Source organism: Myxine glutinosa, chromosome 6 (assembly GCF_964187855.1).
Source record: "Myxine glutinosa chromosome 6, kmMyxGlut1.1, whole genome shotgun sequence".
NCBI lineage: Eukaryota > Metazoa > Chordata > Myxini > Myxiniformes > Myxinidae > Myxine > Myxine glutinosa.
The window spans coordinates 104,905,021-104,928,475 of NC_136266.1; the positions used below are offsets into that span (position 1 = coordinate 104,905,021).

Genomic DNA, 23,455 nt, shown 5'->3' on the forward strand with positions numbered 1-23,455 from the left:
TCACTTGCTCCATCACGCCCCCCCCCCCCCACTTGCTGCTCCATCTACTCCCCACCCCCCACTTGCTGCTCCATCCCTCCCTCACCCACTTGCTCATCCACCCCTCCCCCACTCTCCCCCTACCCCCACTTGCTCCTCCAACCCCTCCCACCTCCCTCTTGCTTCTCCATGCTTCCACCCACAATTGCTCCTTCTACTCCCCCCCCCCCCTCCCTTCACCCACTCGCTTTTCCACGCCCACCTGCTCCTTTTCCACCCTCCTCCACCCATATATGCTCCCCCTCAACCTCACGCCCATTTATGCTCCTTCCCCATCCCCCTCCCCACCACTATTCGTGTTCCTTCTCCACCTCGCCCCCCACACCCCCCTCCTCCACCCTTCCATAACCATGCTCCTTCGCCACACTTCATCCCACCTTCCACACTTGTACCATCACCACTTGCTTTTTTATCACTCCCCACATCACCCCCTTGCTCTTAATTGATCTTTCACCCTTCATACCCCTCCCTCATACCCCTTCTTTTGCTACAATTATTGATATTTTCCATTTAAAATTTATCCATTTATATTGTTTGCAGCTCAACAGTGGCCCAGCCCTCTGAGATGCCACCATCACCACTAGTCTGGGAGTAATGACTGTGGTCTGCACCTCCTTTCACCTTTGCCTTCTTCCGTCTTCGGCCCTTCCACCAATAGAATTGCAAGTTCTGCAGTGGCCTTTTTTAAAAGACGCTGTTCAGAGTGTATTGCAAGAAGTTACAGAAAGTAATTTTTGTCTCTTACTCTTCTGCTCCTCAGTTCTTGTAATTCGTAACATTGAGTTGGTGGCTTTGCTGCTGGTTTGCTTGCACCTTCAACGGCACTTACCACCTTTCTGCACCATGCGGTTCTCTTTGCTAAGCTGAGCCACTGTTGGGCTTTCTGTGCGGTAACCGAGCAGGGTGCGGGTATCTGAATGGCAAAGACGGTAATCTGAGCATCACTGTGCTTGGACAAAGTATACAATGCAGTGTTCTCCATTTTATTATTTTATATTTTTCTCCCTCCTGCTCCCCTCCCTCACCCCAGAACAAACTGGGGTGGCTAACCACTGGAGGGAGGTATGCTGTGAATGGATAGTTTGATATGATCCCTGAGCCACTGCAATAATTTTATTTCTACTTCTAAACTTTGCGGAGTTCTCAAAAGATTCCAGTCGGGTGAGATCCATACAGCCTAATTAATCCCTTCAAAGGCCTTGAGGTTGCAAGGGTTCTCATTCGAGCCACCTGGTGTTGAGAATCGTTTCCTGAACTGGAAATGCCAACTGTCGTGCAATATCAGTCATCATTTGCATTTTTATTTTCTCGAGTTGATTCATTTTTTGGCAATTTGCTTTCATTACAGTTCATTTGAATGAAAATTTTCAGTTAGAAGAGGAAGGATTGGTGAAGATAAAGCTGTTGAAAATAAATGGTGCTGTTAAGTTTGTTTTGACAAAATAGCGAAACTCCTAATGGGAGAAAATGAATTTTATTGCAAATCTTGACTTGTGTTGCCATGTTGCAGTCACACAAACAAACACAAACTCCAGCCCATTGTGAGCTGGTTAAGGTGAAAAGCAAGGTGTGTATCCCTTATTATTTAATTTTCTGTCAGTTCTCTGCTAAGGTTGACTCAACAACAGAAACGTGATTGAGTTTTTAAATAGGTGGCCTACTGCGCCGGTATGTGCAGCCCCAAGCTGGGCGGAAGGCATCCTTTTGCATTCCGACAGAAACAAAGTCCAAAAGAACGTCCTTTTGTAAAGCTGCTCAAAAAGTGTTTGCTGAGCAGAAGCAACTGTTGTACAGAAAGCACCTGCTAAGCCCTGTTTGGGGTTTGTATTTATTAACTCTAGTTTATTCCCTCGAATTGTTATCCTTGTTTGCCTCACTGTTCCTGACATCTCTCGGGCAATTTGGTTGAACCAGTACGGTGTAAATCTTTGTTCTTCCTGTTTTAATGCTGCTCCATCTTCCTAGAGACATTGAGTGCGTTGTAACTCTCAAATCTACTGTGCTCTGTTAGGCTTTGAAGATGTTTTGTCTCAGTGTGGTGGAATATCAGTAGACTGCTAGCAATTGTCACTTCTGCATATATGATTTTTTTTTATTACATAAAATGATTTTTACTGTTTTTTCCCCTCCTTTGCACACCTTTTTAGTTACAAGTGACACACGTGAATCCTGGACTTATTTAATTTAACACTTGAATCGCTACCTCTTGTGCACGCCTGCCCTCAGTTTGCCACACTGTTAACCGGTTCCTTTTAAGCGGATTATTTTTGCTTGTGTTATATATATATATATATATTTGTTTTTCAAGAGAGACACTGGAAAATAGTGGTGTGGTGCAAGTAATATCTAAGAATACCAGGCAAAGCATTATCTCTTCAGTCATTCCTCAAATACAATGTTTTGGACGTTTTGATGTGACTATCATGGGAAGTTGCTTTTGTCTTATCAAAACTTGTTCTCTTCGCCATCTGATGATCTGCTTTTTATGCGAGTGACACCTCTGAAGCTTTTAGAGACAATATCGAAATACATGCTTCTGAATTTTCCAAGTCGAAGCACTGGATAAAGAGAGGATTAATGTATGGAATGGGAAACATGTCTGTAGGCACTGGGCGCTACGGTCAGGCCACGCTTAGTGTAGCCAACTCGAGGCCAGCGTGGCCGATCTTATCTACGAGGATGTCATGAATAACAAAATGGCTGAGCAAGGTGTTGCGCAGTTTGAAGCCGGTGAGTGATAAAACGTGTCAGTCTCTGTGGTGCTCTGATGGTTCCTGCATGTAGATACTTGTAAATAAGTCATGTGTGCTGCTCTGCCAGGCTAACCTGCCCCTGCCCCCCTCCCACCTTCCTACTCAAATAAATTGGACAACACATGCAATTGGACAGCACATGCAGCTAAGAATTCCACTGGCTCTTTAGTACCATCTTTGCAAATTGAAGAACCCCAAGCCATCATCGAACAAAGCTGCCTTACTGCTCTGCCTGCATGCTGCCATTGGGGGAATGTGGAGCACTGATGTGGTCGCTCATGGTGCCTTGTTTGATCCAAGAGGCTGCACTGCCCCCCATTGAAGTGTAAGTTCCGAGTTGGACATTTTGAGTGCAAGATCCTATCAGATTAAACTAACGCTGCATGTCATTGAGCGTTTTATTGTGCGATTGGTTGGGGAAAAGTGGGATGCTGATAGCCAGCCCATCCTGTGTCGTGCGAATCACAGACGATAAAAAGTGGTTCTGGCTCTGGATGGGGGTGTGTGGGTGGGGAGGGGGCTTTACATACTTGAACTGAGTTCATTTGTCAGTGTGATAGTTAAGGCATGTGACTGGTACTGGTTTGTATTTTATGAAACCTGTTTATTTTCTACCCTCCGCAATAGTATGGTTATCTGGTGATTCCAATTATAATACCATCCTGTTGGTGATGGACAAATTCCCAATCAGTATGTGCTTGACAGTTTTCCGCCTTTCTGGCTTGGTGTATCGCCAAAGCCTGACAACATTCCGGGCAAGTTAGGCTGTATACAAAGATTACCAGGCCCGAGCCACTGTATATGAAAGATGGTGTCAGAGGAAGGGTGTCTTGTACCTACACTGGGGAGAGCTCAATCTGTTCCGTTAATTATTGCCTCCTGTGATGATGTGTCCAAGCAATAGTGTGCAGGAGTCATTCCTTTCGCATTGACCCCGTTGCTCCTGCACATGCCTGACCCAGAATAAACCTGAACATGGTATATAAAACTTGTCTTTTTTTCTGGTGTTCTGACAATAGGGTTACAACATTTAGCTTTTCCAAAAGTGTGATCATGGTGTCACAACTGTCACATGCAGGTGCCAAATGACATCATTAATCATTCCAAACAGGAAACTTACTGTTTTTAAGGATGTCATAATGGACACAATCAACAGGTACGGATAACTAATAGAACGTGTTCAATAAGGTGGTGTAAAAGATGCTGCACGGTGGTGAAAAAGGTGGTGTAAAAGACGAACTTTAAAATCATCATTTTATTTCAATTGAATTACATACTTGAACACGAGAACCCAAATTTCCGGTCAGGCCGGAAAATACTTGAAAATACTTGAACACGAGAACCCAAATTTCCCTTTTGGCAATTTCAAAACCCTTCAGTTTAGCAGCATTGGACAACATATTACAGCATTTTACATCATCTCAACCAATCAAATTTGCCGCTTACAGACCCCGCCAATGTTCTTGTTTCTCAAGATTGTGCAGGGTAAGGTGTTCCATGAACTCTCTAGTTGTGTTCGTGTTTGGGTAGGTTAGGCCATTCAGGTAATGGCAGGTAATTCAGGTAATTCATGGCAGGTAATTCCAGGATCATAATTCCAGGATTCCAGGATTCCATAATTCCAGGATAATAATGGCAGGTAATTCAGGTAATTATGGCACTGGCCTGGTCAGTGTTGTCTGCTCTGTTATTTGTCTGCCCTGTCGAGCATCGCTTTAAAACGATACAAGATAATTCAAACTCAAGAGGATACACAAGGAATTTAGACACAGGAGGCCATTCGGCCAATCATGCCTGTGCCACATCAACATAAATACCACACCGATTTATATAAAAAAAGAGATGCAAAATGTGTTTTTGGTTTTTTTTGTAGTTTTTTCTCTGAAAATTTTTGGTAGTTTTCTTCCTTCTGAGGGGGGAGAGAGGGAGTTGTTGGGAGAGAAACATACAACATCAACTACATACCACCCCTTGACAAGACCCTCATAGACTGCACTCTGCACGGAAGCATACAATCACCCATCCATGCTCAAGCTACCTAAAAGTTTTGCTAACATTCGTATACCCCTCTATCTCCAATACTTCCTGGTACCTATCTAATTCCAATTTAAACTTGTCAACTGTTTCTGTTACCACTTCCTTTCCAGGGAGATCATTCCATGCATTAACTATTCTCTGAGTAAAAGACCCTTGCCATATACTACCGTCTTAACTCTCCCCTTGATTACTCTCAGGCTACGGCCCTATCACTGTCTACTGTGTTGAATACGTATTCTGCACTTATTTTGTTTATACCCTTCATTATCTTATTTAACATGTCTATCTTATCCCCTATCTATCATAATTGCCTCCTTTCTAATGTATAAACCCTGTCTCATTCAGCCGCTCCTCATAGCTGAGTCTAGCTCGGCCCGGAATCAATCCAGTAGCCCTGCGATGAATCCTCTCCATGACAGATATGTCCATCCTAAGTTGTGGTGTGACCTAAGTTGTGGTGTGGTGACCAAAAGTGCACACAATATTCTAGATGGGGCCCTCGCTAAATTCCTATACAATGTGAAAATCATCTCCTTTGATTTAGAATTGATCCCCTACGAATACAACCTAAAACCCTGTTTGCTTTACCTATAGCTACCTGGTATTGTCATGTCTGCTAAGCCCCTGTACTTACTACCCCCAGATCCTTCTTCTGTGTGACACACTCCAATCATGGAATCTCTATTTTCATTATTCTTACCCATCCCCAGCACCCATCCTGGTGTTGGCTTAGCGGTTAGGGTGCCGGCTTAGGATCCGAGGATCCTGGGATCGAATCCCGGTCGATCGCTGAATTAACACCAGGGGGGTTGACTCAGCCTGTCATCCTTCTGAGGTCGGCAAATTGAGTACCAGTTCACTGGTAATTAATTCCCTTTGCGTCGCAAGAGGTGACTAACAGGGTTGGCGGCAGGAAGGGCATAAGGGCATCCGGCCATAAAACATTGCTTCAAAAAGGGGACCACGGTGCCCGAAAAAGGCCGACCCCCGCTCTGTGGGGAAAAATGGCCTCTAAAGGTGGTTCTTTCTTTTACCCATCCCCAGCACCTTACACATGTTTCGGTTCAATGGCATTTGCCAATCTTTTGCCCAATCTATGCAAGTATCAATACTTTCTGGAATCTGATATATACCCCCTCTGCTATCAACCTTGCCTCCAAGCTTTGTGTCATCTGCAAATTTGGAAAACCTACTCTTAACCCTACTATCCAAATCCTTGATGTATTATGAATAATAATGGTCTGCATACTGATCTCTGAGATACCCCATTACTTACTTCCTCCCACTCACTGCCACTCTTTGCTTCCTATCACAAAGCTACCTTCCGATCCAGTTAGCTACCTGACCAGCCACTCCGCAAGCCCTCATCTTGGCTATCAACCTCCTTTGTGGTACCTTATCAAATGCCTTCTTAAAGTCTAGATATACTATGTAAGTCCACTACCATTTCCTTATCCACCCAATCAGAAACTGCCTCGTAGAACTCCAAACGATTTGTCAGACAAGACCTACCTTTGGTAAACCCATGCTGTGACTGCCTTTAATTCGTTTGTATTTATTTAAATGGTTCCTCATCTGGTCCCTAATTAATGCTTCCAACACTTTCCCCACAACTGAAGCCAAACTAACAGGTCTGTAGTTCTCTAATTATTCTTTGGATCCTTTCTTAAATACCAGTTACATTTGCTACTCTCCAATCTTCTGGTACCTGTCCTGACTCCAGTGAGCTGTTAGATATCAGTTAACATATCGCTTACCTGCTCTGCCACCTCCCTCAACATTCTCGGGTTTGTATTATCTGCTTTATCTACTCTTAGATTTCCCAGCTGTTCCTTTACGTCCTCCACTCCACCTCCAGGAAAAGCCCTTCATCACCGCCTTAATAGATACTCTCAACGATTGGAAATTATCCTGCCTGTCCTTATGTAATTGTTGAAGCAAAATACCTGTTTAATAAGCCTGCCATCTCGCTTTCCTCACTAACCACTCTCCCTGTGCTATTCCTTAATGGGCCCACACTTGTCCTAACCTGTTCTTTACCCTTTATATACAGACTTGGCATTTAATATGGAATTTTTTTTTTCTTGACTTGGGTTTACTTTCTTAACTCAGTATATCAATCTGGTGAGTTTCTTTTACACTTTGGTGATTTATTTGTTAAAAGAACCATGTCACTGATTGTCTGTCGCAGCAAGAAGTCAACAACAGGATTATATCACAGGTGGCGTGGCAAAATGTAAGGACAGGTGCATTTGATGATTGGCTTCACAGTCGGGTATACAAGGGTTGTTGCGTTCTGTATTAGTGGAAAACAACTGCTGCACGTCTCCAAAAGTTATTGCCGCTTCCTCTGGAGATGGTCCGTCAACTCGACAATGCTGTTTGTCATGGAGTGGTGGCTTTACGGAATTACGGCATGAAACAGCGTGCTATTGCTCGGCAGTATGGCATCACTCAAGGTCAGGTGTGAAAGATCCTGAAACGAAATGCTCAGAGGGGTGTCCCTACTCCAATACCGAGGCCAGGACGTCCCCGCAGAACCACAAGGAGGGATGATCGCCAGCTGCACCGGTTAGTCCGCAATGGCCGTACCAAGTCAGCTAATCGGCTTAGGGCTGAGTGGCAGCAACTGACAAATGTGCCTGTATCCAGAAGGCTAGTCAACCAACGACTGGTTCAAGCAGGCTATCGTGCCAGGCGTCCCCTGAGAAAGCCACGCCTGGCCAGACAACACCGCCAGCGCCGATTGCAGTGGGGCAGAGAGCACCGTCAATGGCAGCCAGGAGACTGGAATCACGTGATCTTCAGTGACGAGTCTAGATTTCTGGTCTATCGTCAAGATGGCCACGTCCGAGTGCGCAGACAAGTGCATGAAGCCTACAACAAAGATTGTATAGTGCCAAGAGTCCAAGCTGGAGGTGGTGGGGTGACCGTTTGGGCTGCTTTTCATGCAGCGGGCAAAACTGACCTGGTTGTTCTGAATGGAAACCTGAACCAGTTCAAGTACAGGGCCATTCTGGAAGAAACATTGCTTCCATTTGCTCGTGCAATCTTTCGAGGAAACTTTGTCTTCCAAGATGACAATGCACGGCCTCATCGTGCTCGCATGATCCAACACTTTCTTGCTGACCGTGGTGTAGAGCATATGGAGTGGCCTGCCATGTCCCCGGACATGAATCCGAAAGAGAACTTGTGGGCAGAATTAACGCGTCAATTCGACCACTTGGACCAGCAGCCGACCTCTGTGTGTGAATTGTAGCAGGCTATTGTCACTGCATGGCAAGCGATTCCTGTCCAAACCTTGGCAAATCTCATGAACAGCATGCCTCAACGTGTACGTGCTCTCCTGAATGCTCGTGGGGGTTACACAAAGTACTGAACTGTAATTTTACTGTCTGTAATCCCAGTCTTAATTTAACTTTTGTTTTTGTTAAAAAAATTTTTGGCTAATGTGCAAAATAAAGAGATACTTCTGGAAAACGTACAGAAGTTTAACACAGTACTGTCCATGAATTGAGTTCGATATCAGTTTACATCACTTTCAAGGATCAATTTATTTGTTTCGAAATGTCAAATATGGTTTTTGTTTCTTTTAAAGGTCACATTAACAAAATCTAGAATAATTTCAACATAATTCCAATGAACTTTTGGTTCTAAGACATCTTGAAAAGTAAGTTCACCCCCACAAAAAAAATATTCCATATTAAATGCCAAGTCTGTACTTGAATAATGCTTTGATATTATGCTTAATATTCTTAGCCACGTCCTTCTCATACTCTCTTTTGGCTTTGAGTTATTTTCTTAACCTGCCTCTGCTTACTCCGACACTGATATAAATCCAACTATAGTCCTGTTATTTTGTTCCTAATAAATACCTCTGCTTCACCTTGATAGCATTCCCCAATACCTTCTGCTTCTCTTCTCCTTAATAGTATTCCTTATCTCACTACTCAACCACCCTGGCCTTTCTCTCTCTGGTTTTATACCTCATTAGAATGTACTTACTCTGCACTCTACACATTTACTGCTTAAAGGTTTCCCATTTCTCTGATGCTCATTGCCCTCTTGTCAGCCTCTCCCAATCTACATCACCAAGTCTCTCTTCATACCCTCAAGTTTTGCCCTCCTGAAATCAAATAGCCTTACTCTACTATCCTGAGCCTTAACTCTTAACAAAATCTTTGCACACATGATCTAATGGTCACTTGATCGTAAATGCTCCCCTGCCTCCATCATATTGGGATCGTTACTTAAAAGGAGGTCTAACACTGAATGCCTCCTAGTGGGCCTATCTACAAACCGGGTTAAAAAGCAATCCTGGACTAGATCTAGAAAATTTTCATCTCCTCTGCCATTTCCCTGTTCCTGGACCAAATCTATCCCTGGAAAGTTAAAATCCCCCATAATCAGTACTCTTCCTTTACCACATGTCCTTCTGAATTATTCACGTATTCCTCTTTCCTTCTCTTCCCTCACACCAGGGGTCCTATAAAAGCATCCTCACAGTATCTTACTGTTTTTGCAATCTCTAATCTCGACCCATACAGATATCATCTACATTAATTCCCTCCTTAATGTATTTATTTATTTATTTCTCTCTCTCTCTCTTTCTCTCTCTCTCTCTCTCTCTCTCTCTCTCTCTCTCTCTCTCTCTCTCTCTCTCTCTCTCTCTGTCTCTCTCTGTCTCTCTCTGTCTCTCTCTGTCTCTCTGTCTCTGTGTCTCGTGTCTGTCTCCCTGTCTCCGTCTCTCTCTCAATGCAATGATGTCATTTACCCAGATTGTTACACCACCTCCTATTTTCTCCTTCCTATCACACCAATACACCAATACACCTTGTAGCCTTATAATCCTGTCCTCCAGTTACTCTCCTCATTAAGCCATGCCTCACTTACTGTAACTACTCGTATATTGTACTCCTCGTCACCTACTTTGGCCTCACTCTTCCATCTTATTATTGGAACTCTTGGCAATGGTATAGAATAAGTTTAACTTTTCCCTTCCTGAAATTATATTTTCTTGCCTAGCCTTACAAATCACAATTGTATCTTCATTTCCTTTATATCCTCCTCATCCTCCATTGACCTAAAAAAAAGCCTGAGGTCCTCCCTCAATTCCCACTGTAAACCTTCCTGGCCCCTTTCTATTTCGCATATGTCCATCATTCTGGAAACACTCCCTTTACCTCTGAAATGATTCCCGCTGCCTCTTAAATGCAAAACCTTCCTCCCTCCACCTTCTTCCAGCCATTGGTTGGCATCTATTGCTCTGCTCATCGTTTCTATTCCACTTCCTAATCTTGGGAGAATCCCAGAAAACGTTACCTTACAACCTTTTGCTTTCAGCTGCTTACCCAATATCCTGCATCTATTTTTCAAATCCTCCGAGTAAACTTTCCCCACATCATTTGCTCCTAGGTGTACCACAACCAATGTCTTCCCCGTTAGGAAAGGATAATAAGGGTAATAAAGATCACAAGTCAGAATTGGGGATGACGAGAGTGAATAGATGGCGATGCTTGAATCACTAAGGAAGCGTGAGACCTCTGGAAGATGTTCTCTAGAAGGGAGAAGCGAGGAATAAAAAGAATTGAGGTGTGCGGTCAGCCTGGATTTCAGAATTTCTGGACACGTGGCAGATTTGTCTCCAATTGCGAGCGTCAACTCAAGTCTCCCCTATTGACATATGTACGATGAAATTGTGAAGTGTCTGTTCGGAAAGTAATTCGGGAGGTCTTTGTGACGAGACCAACCAATCATGTGGTGCCGTCCATGTTTTCACCCCTGTCTGTCTGTGAGCAGGATATCTCAAAAAGTTGTGGATGGATTTGGATTGAATTTCGTCAAGTGAACAGGTTGGGTGTGTGTCAAGGAAGAATTGATTTCATTTTGGTGAAGATCTGCATCCAGATCCAGATCCGAGAATTTTCCAAGTGTTCTTCGCCATTGAGAGATGGGGCAAAAAACAATATATTGTACGATATGTCAAAGAGTTGTGGACGAGGCCGATTAGATTTGAGTTCAGGTCCGGATCCAGATAATGCCTATCTATGGGATACAAAACGTAAACAGTTCAGCTGGATGGAGGTATGCTCTATACCGAGTGCTGTTCTAGTTAGTCCGGCTCCCGCACAGCGGGAAGGCGCTTCAATATATGGCTGTCCTTGCTTCCATCTGTCCCTCAAAAATGATGAACAACCTTACTAAACCCACCGTGTTTAATTCTAAAAGATCTAAAGTGTAATTCTAATGGGTGATTCTGAAGGGTATGAGAGGGTAATTGAAATGGGTTATAAAGTGTAATTATAAAGGGTTTCGTTCATTTCTAGGCTTTGCCTATTTCATATTTAAAATGCCAAACTAAACCGCTTCCTTTGGACACTGGTGCGATTTGCTTTTACAATATTTATTTTTGTATACAGAACCGAGGCTCGTGTAAGAGCTAATACATTGAACATGAAAACATGCACAGACACAAAAAACATACAATGAAGGGAGCGGGAGACAAGAGGGGGAGGGAGGGAAGCACACAAGCACAACAACAGTAGAGAACAGGGATGTTGGTAGATCTGTGGAAGGGGGGGGGGGCGGGGGCTGGGGAGGAGGGAGGGGTACACGGTATAAAGCAAATTAACACTACTTGGAATTTCATTCAATTATTTGAGCTTTTTGTCATCACATTTTCAACAAAGCTCTATTATGAGAATATGGAGAAATCAAATGAATAATTTTGTCAAAAGATGAAGGGCCAACGTCACATAAAATTCATCCAATTGACCTGAAATTTTAAGGATGTGCACATTGCGTCATTTAATTGGTTCACCAATCAAAAGCGACAAGCTGATTTTTTTTTTTTTTTTTTTTTTAGATCAAAAGGTCAACGGTTGCATAAAATTATTTTCCATCTGACGTGAAATTTAAGCAGGGTTTGTATATTGGATTACTGAAGCCTATTGATATTGAGGTCAAAGTCGCTTAAAATTGTAATTTTATTTCGTATTGCTTTGAGCTGTTTTCATCATGTTTAGTATACGGAACAAGACCGAATACAAACGGGCACGAACGTGCTCTGCATTTTCAGATTTTTTTTTTTTTTTTTGGATACAAGATCGAGGCTCGTGAAAGAGCTAACATTAATCACACAAAAAGTCAAACCGACACACAAAAAACAAGGGGAGCGGCAGACAAGATGGAGAGAGAGGGGGAAGGACACGAACAACATTTGAGAGCAGGGACATCGGGAGAAATGTGGGAGGGGGATGGCTTGGGGGCAGGTGGGAGAGGTATAAAACATATGAACACTGCAAGGGCTCTGGGGTGAATTAGCGGGGGTAGAAAAGATCAAGGTTTTGGATGGGGGAAGACAAGAGATGGTGGTGAACAGCTGTTTTAAAGACCTGGAGGGGGGAGTTTGTTCCAGAGGCGGGAGAAAAGGGGAATGAAAGAGTGAAGGTGAGCAGAGAGCCTAGATTTTGGCAGTTTAACAATAAGAGGGTTGCAGGCAGATATTGTGCGACCTGAAGGAATATTGGGGGAACAGAGCACAGAGAGAGCTGGGGGAGCGAGGCCGGAGAGGAGTCGGTAGAAGACAGAAAGACCACCAACCTGCCTGCGGTGAGTGAGTGAGAGGCCCTCGGAGTTAACCATCGCAGGAGATTCCAATGATTCTGAAAGCTTTGGCCTCAACAGCGTGAAGACGAGCTAGGTGTGAGGCAGGAACACCAGCCCAGAGGGGTGAACAGTATTCCATTGAGCTGTGGATGAAAGCCTTATATGTGGTGAGGAGCTCAGGTGTGCCAAGGAGTTTCTAGTTCAAAATGGTTCTTTATATTCGTCTTTTAATAATGTGAGAACACCAAATAGCAATTTATAAACGGGATCGTCTCATAAAAACACCCGTGTATCTAACATTTTCAACCACCACCCTCTTCCTTCCACAACCCACTACTACAAGTGTGTACGTATTCAATAATTACCCTTACGATGGCTCCTGTTTACATCAATAAACTAAAACTGCTCTACGATTATTACATCATTTAAATACTTGTACCAAGTTTCATTTAAATCCATTGAACTGTTCTCAAGTTATCACATTTATACCGGACATGACCTCTGACCTTTGACCTCAACCACAAAATTTAATTAGTTTATGTTTACATCATTCTAGGGCAAAGGGGGGCATTAAGCTCCAGGGGGCATTAGGCACCACTACATTATAAATGCATTATATTTACCTTCAAGATTTACAATGTAGTGGAGCCTAATGCCCCCTGGAGCTTAATGCCCCCCTTTGCCCTACATACCTGTACCAAGTTTTAATTAGATCACCAGCCGTTCTCAAGTAATAGACCTATTGCAGACTTGGACCTTTGACCTCTTGACCACAAAATCTAATTAGTTAATCTTTACATCATTATACATATCTGTACCAAGTTTTAATTAGTTCACTTCAGCCGTTCTCAAGTTATAGAATATAGACCTATAACAGACTTTGACCTATTGGCCCCAAATTCTAATCAATTAATCTTTACATCATTATACATACCTGTACCAAGTTTGAATTCGATCACTTCAGCCGTTCTCAAGTTACAGACATATTAAAGACTTGATCTCTTGACCGCAAAATCTAATCAGTTCATCTTTACATCAATCTATATAATTGTACCAAATTTGGTCAGAATCCCATCACTGGTTCACAAGTTATTACGGTAACAGGATTTTTTTTTACATAACATGACCTCTGACCGTTGGCATTTGACCTTGTGACCCCAAAATCTAATCAGTTCATCTTTACCTCATTATACATGCCTGCACCAAGTTTGATTAAGATCCCTCCAGCCGTTCTCAAGTTCAGAGAACCTATCACGGACGGCCGACGGACAACCGACAGACAACGACTTCGTCGGCAGAAGCATAACAAAGAAACCTTTTATTAACATCCAATGGACATCCGCGTTAGCAGGTGTGCCGAGCGATCCAACCAGAAGGTTGGATCAAAAATGGCTCCAGCGCGCTCGATTGACCGCCCCTCCCAAGCTTTTCCAGGACAAAGAATCGAAAAACAAGGCGCATGGGCTATGGCTTGAAATTACTTAAATTTGGAACTCGATTGGACATTCGAAAGAACTTATGCAAGGAATATCATTTTGAAGTTTCACCAAACTCTATCGATGAAGTGGTATTACCTACTCCGACCATGTGTCCTCACGTACTCCACCCTCCACGCGTCCCGGTTCGTCACACCTGAACTTGAAGGGGTCCGTCAACGGTCCACGATGTTTGTATGTTACCTTGCTATAGCGACCCAAGGATCCAGGTGAACTTGCACCTGCATTCACCGACAACAGTTGGTTGCGAAAATAAAAAACACAACATAAAAATGTACATAATGCATTGTGCTGAAGTAATTTAATAAATCGCCGCTTTGACAACGAATTAATGCAAATCATGGATCGCGCTTCGTTCGATCTTTACGAAGAAGAGTTCGAATCTTAAATGTACGAAGAAGAGTGAAGTTGGAAATCAAAACAACATTAAACAACATTGCAAGATAGAAACACAAATACAAGATAAACATTGTGATTCGTGCATACAGTACAAATACAGTAATTGGAAGCAACGGTCGAGAAGAGATCTCGCGATATTTCCTTGACATGGGGGATGAAATATCGCGATACTTCAACACGTCTAACGGCGCTCTGCAAAGTACATCTCGTAGATCGTCTATGAATCGCAGGCATTTCCTCAATTATCCTTTTACCTCAAATTCCATCGTCAGCCAAGGTAAATGTTTTCCACACGTTTTCGCTTCTTGCGTTTGTCAGGCCACTTGCACTTACTTGCAGTGTGCCGTTTCGGTTTCGACCATTGGTGGTTTTGATGCTCGGAGGGATTTTCGTGAGTGTCGTGCGCTTGTCACTGGTGGAACTTGATGTTTGAATAGAAGTGAAGTTTTATATTTGCGAGATGGCGTATCTCGAGTGAGGGGTGGTTGTTGTATTTTGCGTTGTGGTGACCACTTGATCGTGCTTCATGTCTGGCGCTCCCTCGTGGTGCTGGTGGTGGTGGTGGTCCTGGTCCTGGTGGTCCTGCCCATCTGCACATCTACCCTGAGTGAACTTGTACTTTCATTCTTATTGCAGGTTCCCTTTGCTGTGCACTCTGCTGCACAAACTACGGACGTGCCATGGATGAAAACAGTGTGGAGGTGAAACTCGATCTCTTGTTTGTTATGGTAACATTGCTTTAGTTTAAGTAGTCTGTAGCCAGGTGTTCATTGTGGGTCATGGCTGCATTAATTTGTTTACAATGATATATTGCAGGTTTTGTTGTAAAGCCACGTGGATAATATTGTGTGTATCTGTGAACTAATAGAAATGCTAAACAAGGGGGTTTCTATTTTTCTTAGTCACCTACCGGTTTCGCCATCTCGGTCTGTATTCACATCCTCACAGCCTCACATCTTATTTCATCACATTCCACTTGCCTGGATGGACACAGCCGCACATCGTATTCCCTCATCACATTCCACTTGCCTGGATGGGCACAGCCTCATCTTATTCCCTCATCACATTCCACTTGCCTGGATGGGCACAGCCGCACATCGTATTCCCTCATCACATTCCACTTGCCTGGATGGGCACAGCCGCACATCGTATTCCCTCATCACATTCCACTTGCCTGGATGGGCACAGCCGCACATCTTATTCCCTCATCACATTCCACTTGCCTGGATGGGCACAGCCGCACATCGTATTCCCTCATCACATTCCACTTGCCTGGATGGGCACAGCCGCACATCTTATTCCCTCATCACATTCCACTTGCCTGGATGGGCACAGCCGCACATCGTATTCCCTCATCACATTCCACTTGCCTGGATGGGCACAGCCGCACATCGTATTCCCTCATCACATTCCACTTGCCTGGATGGGCACAGCCGCACATCTTATTCCGTCATCACATTCCACTTGCCTGGATGGGCACAGCCGCACATCTTATTCCCTCATCACATTCCACTTGCCTGGATGGGCACAGCCGCACATCTTATTCCGTCATCACATTCCACTTGCCTGGATGGGCACAGCCGCACATCTTATTCCGTCATCACATTCCACTTGCCTGGATGGGCACAGCCGCACATCTTATTCCCTCATCACATTCCACTTGCCTGGATGGGCACAGCCGCACATCTTATTCCCTCATCACATTCCACTTGCCTGGATGGGCACAGCCGCACATCGTATTCCCTCATCACATTCCACTTGCCTGGATGGGCACAGCCACACATCTTATTCCCTCATCACATTCCACTTGCCTGGATGGGCACAGCCGCACATCTTGTTGCCTCATCACACCCCACTTGCCTTGATGGGCACAGCCTCACATCTTTCTTATTCCCTCATCCATTCCCACTTGCCTTGATGGGCACAGCCTCACATCTTATTCCGTCATCACATCCCCCTTGCCTTGATGGGCACAGCCTCATCTTATTCCCTCATCACATCCCACTTGCCTTGATGGGCACAGCCTCACATCTTATTCCCTCATCACATCCCGCTTGCCTTGTTCGGCACAGCCTCACATCTTATTCCCTCATCACATCCCACTTATCTTGATGGGCACAGCCTCATCTTCTTGCCTCATTACATTCAACTTGCCATGATGGGCACAGCCTCACATCCTATTCCCTCATCACATCCCGTTTGCCTTGATGGGCACAGCCACACATCTTATTTCCTCATTACATCCTGCTTGCCTTGATGGGCACAGCCGCACATTTTATTTCCTCATTACATCCTGCTTTCCTTGATGGGCACAGCCTCATCTTATTGCCTCATTACATCCCACTTGCCTTGGTGGGCACAGCCTCACATCTTATTTCCTCATTACATCCTGCTTGCCTTGATGGGCACAGCCGCACATTTTATTTCCTCATTACATCCTGCTTTCCTTGATGGGCGCAGCCTCATCTTATTTCCTCATTACATCCTGCTTGCCTTGATGGGCACAGCCGCACATTTTATTTCCTCATTACATCCTGCTTGCCTTGATGGGCACAGCCACACATCTTATTTCCTCATCACAATCCACTTGCCTGGATGGGCACAGCCACACATCTTATTTCCTCATCACATCCCGCTTGCCTTGATGGGCACAGCCGCACATCTTGTTGCCTCATCACACCCCACTTGCCTTGATGGGCACAGCCTCACATCTTATTCTCTCATCACATCCCACTTACCTTGATGGGCACAGCCTCATCTTTCTTATTCCCTCATCCATTCCCACTTGCCTTGATGGGCACAGCCACACATTTTATTTCCTCATTACATCCTGCTTTCCTTGATGGGCACAGCCTCATCTTATTGCCTCATTACATCCCACTTGCCTTGATGGGCACAGCCACACATCTTATTCCCTCATCACATCTTGCTTGCCTTGATGGGCACAGCCACACCTTATTACCTCATTACATCCTGCTTGCCTTGATGGGCACAGCCTCACATCTTATTCCCTCATTACATCCTGCTTGCCCTGATGGGCACAGCCACACATCTTATTACCTCATCACATCCCGCTTGCCTTGATGGGCACAGCCGCACATCTTGCCTCATCACACCCCACTTGCCTTGATGGGCACAGCCTCACATCTTATTTTCTCATCACATCCCACTTACCTTGATGGGCACAGCCTCATCTTTCTTATTCCCTCATCCATTCCCACTTGCCTTGATGGGCACAGCCACACATCTTATTCCCTCATCACATCTTGCTTGCCTTGATGGGCACAGCCACACCTTATTCCCTCATTACATCCTGCTTGCCTTGATGGGCACAGCCTCACATCTTATTCCCTCATTACATCCTGCTTGCCCTGTTGGGCACAGCCACACATCTTATGACCTCATTACATCCTGCTTGCCTTGATGGGCACATCCACACATCTTATTGCCTCATCACACCCCACTTGCCTTGATGGGCACAGCCTCACATCTTATTGCCTCATCACACCCCACTTGCCTTGATGGGCACAGCCTCACATCTTATTACCTCATTACATCCTTCTTGCCTTGATGGGCACAGCATCACATCGTATTACCTCATTACATCCTGCTTGCCTTGATGGGCACAGCCACACATCTTATTCCCTCATCACATCTTGATGGGCACAGCCACACCTTATTCCCTCATTACATCCTGCTTGCCTTGATGGGCACAGCCACACCTTATTCCCTCATTACATCCTGCTTGCCTTGATGGGCACATCCGCACATCTTATTCCCTCATTACATCCTGCTTGCCTTGATGGGCACAGCCACACCTTATTCCCTCATTACATCCTGCTTGCCTTGATGGGCACATCCGCACATCTTATTCCCTCATTACATCCTGCTTGTCTTGATGGGCACATCCGCACATCTTATTCCCTCATTACATCCTGCTTGTCTTGATGGGCACATCCGCACATCTTATTCCCTCATTACATCCTGCTTCCTTGATGGGCACATCCGCACATCTTATTCCCTCATTACATCCTGCTTGCCTTGATGGGCACATCCGCACATCTTATTCCCTCATTACATCCTGCTTGTCTTGATGGGCACATCCGCACATCTTATTCCCTCATTACATCCTGCTTGTCTTGATGGGCACATCCGCACATCTTATTCCCTCATTACATCCTGCTTGTCTTGATGGGCACATCCACACACCTTATTGCCTCATTACATCCTGCTTGCCTTGATTGGCACAGCCGCACATCGTATTCCCTCATTACATCCTGCTTGCCTTGATGGGCACAGCCGCACATCTTATTCCCTCATTACATCCTGCTTGTCTTGATGGGCACATCCACACATCTTATTGCCTCATTACATCCTGCTTGCCTTGATGGGCACATCCGCACATCTTATTCCCTCATTACATCCTGCTTGTCTTGATGGGCACATCCACACATCTTATTGCCTCATTACATCCTGCTTGCCTTGATGGGCACATCCGCACATCTTATTCCCTCATTACATCCTGCTTGTCTTGATGGGCACATGCACATCTTATTCCCTCATTACATCCTGCTTGCCCTGATGGGCACATGCACACATCTTATTCCCTCATTACATCCTGCTTGTCTTGATGGGCACATCCACACATCTTATTGCCTCATTACATCCTGCTTGCCTTGATGGGCACATCCGCACATCTTATTCCCTCATTACATCCTGCTTGTCTTGATGGGCACATCCACACATCTTATTGCCTCATTACATCCTGCTTGCCTTGATGGGCACATCCGCACATCTTATTCCCTCATTACATCCTGCTTGTCTTGATGGGCACATGCACACATCTTATTCCCTCATTACATCCTGCTTGCCTTGATGGGCACAGCCTCATCTTATTGCCTCATTACATCCTGCTTGCCTTGATGGGCACATCCACACATCTTATTACCTCATTACATCCTGCTTGCCTTGATGGGCACAGCCTCATCTTATTGCCTCATTACATCCTGCTTGCCTTGATTGGCACAGCCGCACATCTTATTACCTCATTACATCCTGCTTGCCTTGATGGGCACAGCCTCATCTTATTGCCTCATTACATCCTGCTTGCCTTGATGGGCACATCCGCACATCTTATTCCCTCATTACATCCTGCTTGCCTTGATTGGCACAGCCGCACATCTTATTCCCTCATTACATCCTGCTTGTCTTGATGGGCACATCCACACATCTTATTCCCTCATTACATCCTGCTTGCCTTGATTGGCACAGCCGCACATCTTATTCCCTCATTACATCCTGCTTGCCTTGATGGGCACAGCCTCACATCTTATTGCCTCATTACATCATGCTTGCCTTGATGGGCACATCCGCACATCTTATTACCTCATTACATCCTGCTTGCCTTGATTGGCACAGCCGCACATCTTATTCCCTCATTACATCCTGCTTGCCTTGATGGGCACAGCCTCATCTTATTCCCTCATTACATCCTGCTTGCCTTGATGGGCACAGCCTCACATCTTATTGCCTCATTACATCATGCTTGCCTTGATGGGCACATCCGCACATCTTATTCCCTCATTACATCCTGCTTGCCTTGATTGGCACAGCCGCACATCTTATTGCCTCATTACATCCTGCTTGCCTTGATGGGCACATCCGCACATCTTATTACCTCATTACATCCTGCTTGCCTTGATGGGCACAGCCTCATCTTATTCCCTCATTACATCCTGCTTGCCTTGATTGGCACAGCCGCACATGTTATTCCCTCATTACATCCTGCTTGCCTTGATGGGCACAGCCTCACATCTTATTGCCTCATTACATCATGCTTGCCTTGATGGGCACATCCGCACATCTTACCTCATTACATCCTGCTTGCCTTGATTGGCACAGCCGCACATCTTATTCCCTCATTACATCCTGCTTTCCTTGATGGGCACAGCCTCATCTTATTGCCTCATTACATCCTGCTTGCCTTGATGGGCACAGCCTCATCATATTGCCTAATCACACCCCACTTGCCTTGATGGGCACATCCGCACATCTTATTGCCTCATTACATCCTGCTTGCCTTGATGGGCACATCCGCACATCTTATTGCCTCATTACATCCTGCTTGCCTTGATGGGCACATCCGCACATCTTATTGCCTCATTACATCCTGCTTGCCTTGATGGGCACATCCGCACATCTTATTGCCTCATTACATCCTGCTTGCCTTGATGGGCACATCCGCACATCTTATTACCTTGATTGCATTCGTCATGCGATTCGTACGTCGGGATTGACAGGTGTGTTTGAGCTGATTCGTCTGGTTTCATTTCTGACCCAACAACAATTTGTGCCCTTTGCAAGCAGAGCTTTTATTCAAATTCTGCCATCTTTTTGAATGACATTCATTGGTGGAGGTTAAACATATTTCACTGTGTTTCATGAAGAATAGAGAAGTTATCGCTGGCACCTTGATCTAATTGCTGCCAAACTTGCCTTCAATCAAACGTCAGGCCTGGCTAGCCGGTTCATAAAAAAATATTTGGGCCAAAACGTTCCTCCTGCCAAACCCACGATAAGGTGGGATATTTGGGGCTGTTAAAGTAGTGTTGTAGCAGTAGTGTTTGTTGTACTAGATTTTCCTTTTATGTTTCATGCCGTGAATCCATCCAGGTGTGGGTGGCGGGAAGGAGGGTGAGGTGGGTCGGGGTGGGGGTGAGGGTGGGGTTGAAAGTGTAGGTGAAAGGGGTCGTGGATATATATACCTTATTATTTTTCAGGTAAATACATCCATTGTTGGTAACTTTGTTCAACAGTTGTACCTTTATTTTACTCATTTGTATCGTAGGTGTTTCTCTTGAAATTATATCCAAAGGCATCTCGTAATCTTGATCCATCTAACCCCCAAGTTGTTGATAATGCCGTCATTATTTTTACAAAAGTGATGATTAATAACTATGCTGTTTTAATACCCACTTTGTTCGAAAATGTTTTTTTGCATACAAAGTCGAGGCTCGTAGATGGGCTGGAACAGTGCATCGATCAGGACATAACAGAACAAAAGGAAGAGCAGAGAGAGAGGGGGGAGTGGGGCGGTGGAACACACCAGCAGCAGCAATTGGGGACAAAATGGAGGGGTTTTGGAGAAATATGGGATATGCCCAGCCAATTGGCATGGTGTCAATGGAAACCACCCCAGAGGAGGAAGAGAGAGTTGGGGTGAGTGGTTGAAAGTTGGTCCATGTTGTCTGAGAGGGAGAAAGATCACGAATATAGAGTCATCGTTGTTTGGATAGGAGTACGATACAACACAGAAAAACAAGAGTTGGGTGGAGCCATACAGGGACACTGATAAATGGAGTTCATGATGTAAATGCAACTCGGCAGCCAGGTCGGGGTTCAGGCCTATCAAATCGTAGGAGAGAATAGCCAAGGAGAGACATTAAGGATTTGGGTACGTCATGTGAGGAAGGATTCTGATGAACAGATTATGCCCGGTTTATCAGCAGTGGCCTGGATTGAGTGATCTGTCAGGTTGGCGTGGATGCCTCGGATGTTTGAGGTCCACAAGTTGGGCATAGTGGAGGAGGCACTGCTGACGGGGTGCAGAAATGTGGAAAGGGGCTCGAAGAAGGGTGGGTAGGGTAGGAAGTTGGGAGGGGGAGCGGCGATTGTTGGGTTAGGGGGTAGAAGGGAGGAGATGGGAGGAGTCGAGGAGTAGGGAGATGGATGTTGGGGGGACATGGGAGTCTGAGTTGGAGTGAGGGGGAAGATGTGAGGGGAAGATGGGTGGTGATGGGGTGAGGGGAAGATGGGTGGTGATGGGGTGAGGGGAAGATGGGTGGTGATGGGGTGAGGGGAAGATGGGTGGTGATGGGGTGAGGGGAAGATGGGTGGTGAGGGGAAGATGGTTGGTGAGGGGATTATGGGAGTAGGTGGGGTGAGGATGCAGCAGAAAGAAGGGACACGGCAAAGGAGTGGTGTTGGAAAGGTTCAGGTATGTGGGGGAGGGTAATGACATGGAGGGTGTGACACCGTTTATGGACGTGAAGTGGAAAAACCTCTGCAAACTGGACTTCTCAAGATTCCCAATCTGGATATATGGAGATGGACATCATTGGAGAGGTGAAATGAATGGTTGTTGAAAGCACAGAGGGAAGTGATGCTGTATGTATGGGAGGATGGTTTATTGACCAAGTGTTTAGGAGTGACCTGCTTGGGAAATGAGCACGGTAAAGAAATGGGGGAATACATTGGATGGAGAAGAACAAATGGAGTACTCCTGAAGGATAAATAAGGAAAGTGAAGCATTTTAAAATGTTATTGAAAGCTTTTCATTCAACCGAGATTCAGTTTGGAGATATTGAGAGAAGGAAAGGATAAAGAATGAGTGAAGGGAGGAAGGAAGTACAGGCAGATCGAGTTTGTTTTTATTTTTTGGGAGGAGAGGTGTGTGTGTGTGTGTGTGTGTGTGTGTGTGTGTGTGTGTGTGTGTGTGTGTGTGTGTGTGTGTGTGTGTGTGTGTGTGTGTGTGTGTGTGTGTGTGTGTGTGTGTGTGTGTGTGTACATGACGTCATGCGGAGCATAAAAATGTACAGACATATGTACATAAAATGTACAGACATAAAAACAAGAAGACGTCATGCGGAGCACGATACTTGCAAAATCCGCCTCCTCCTCCCCCCCCAAGAAAAAAATTTCCATTGATACAGCAAATTGTCTTTCATCAAGATTAAAATTGACAATCTTGATCAAAGCTCAGGTCAATAGGAAGAAAAGTGACGATTTTGATAATTGATGAAAAATGATAATTTTGGAAGGTTGACCTTGAGTTGACCTTTGACCTTTTGACCTCAAAAATAGTTTGTTTCCCTATTTAGTGGCTCAATGTGCAAATGCTGTTAAATTTTTCAAGTCGATTCGATGAAAATTGAGGATTTTAGAAATGTGGCCTATGTTGACATTTTGACCTCAAATATACTTGGTGGTTGAATTCAGTGACCAGATATGCAAGTTCTCTTCAAATTTCAAGTCAATCGGATGAACATTGAGGATTTTAGAAATTTGGCAAAGTTGATGACCTTTGGCCTATGTTGACCTTTTGACCCCAAAAACAATAGGCTT

At 44.9% G+C, this 23,455-nt stretch overlaps 2 protein-coding genes across 5 annotated transcripts in view; both read left to right on the plus strand.

Moving 5' to 3' along the window:
- The window catches only part of NLK (nemo like kinase), a 70,632-nt gene extending 66,852 nt beyond the window's left edge, over positions 1-3,780 (plus strand). For 2 of the 4 annotated variants that reach the window (XM_068102231.2, XM_068102232.2), the window contains exon 11: positions 580-3,780. In XM_068102231.2, the coding sequence (XP_067958332.2) occupies positions 580-634 (55 nt within the window). In that variant the 3' untranslated portion in view covers positions 635-3,780. The remainder of the gene's footprint in view (positions 1-579) is intronic. The other 2 variants (XR_013623838.1, XM_068102233.2) reach the window with 2 other exon arrangements.
- A 10,697-nt stretch (positions 3,781-14,477) lies between these two features.
- TRIM37 (tripartite motif containing 37) overlaps positions 14,478-23,455 on the plus strand; it is a 181,506-nt gene continuing 172,528 nt past the window's right edge. The window contains exons 1-2 of the mRNA XM_068102237.2: positions 14,478-14,609; positions 14,969-15,033. Coding sequence (XP_067958338.1) covers positions 14,480-14,609; positions 14,969-15,033 — 195 coding nt within the window. The 5' untranslated portion in view covers positions 14,478-14,479. The remainder of the gene's footprint in view (positions 14,610-14,968; positions 15,034-23,455) is intronic.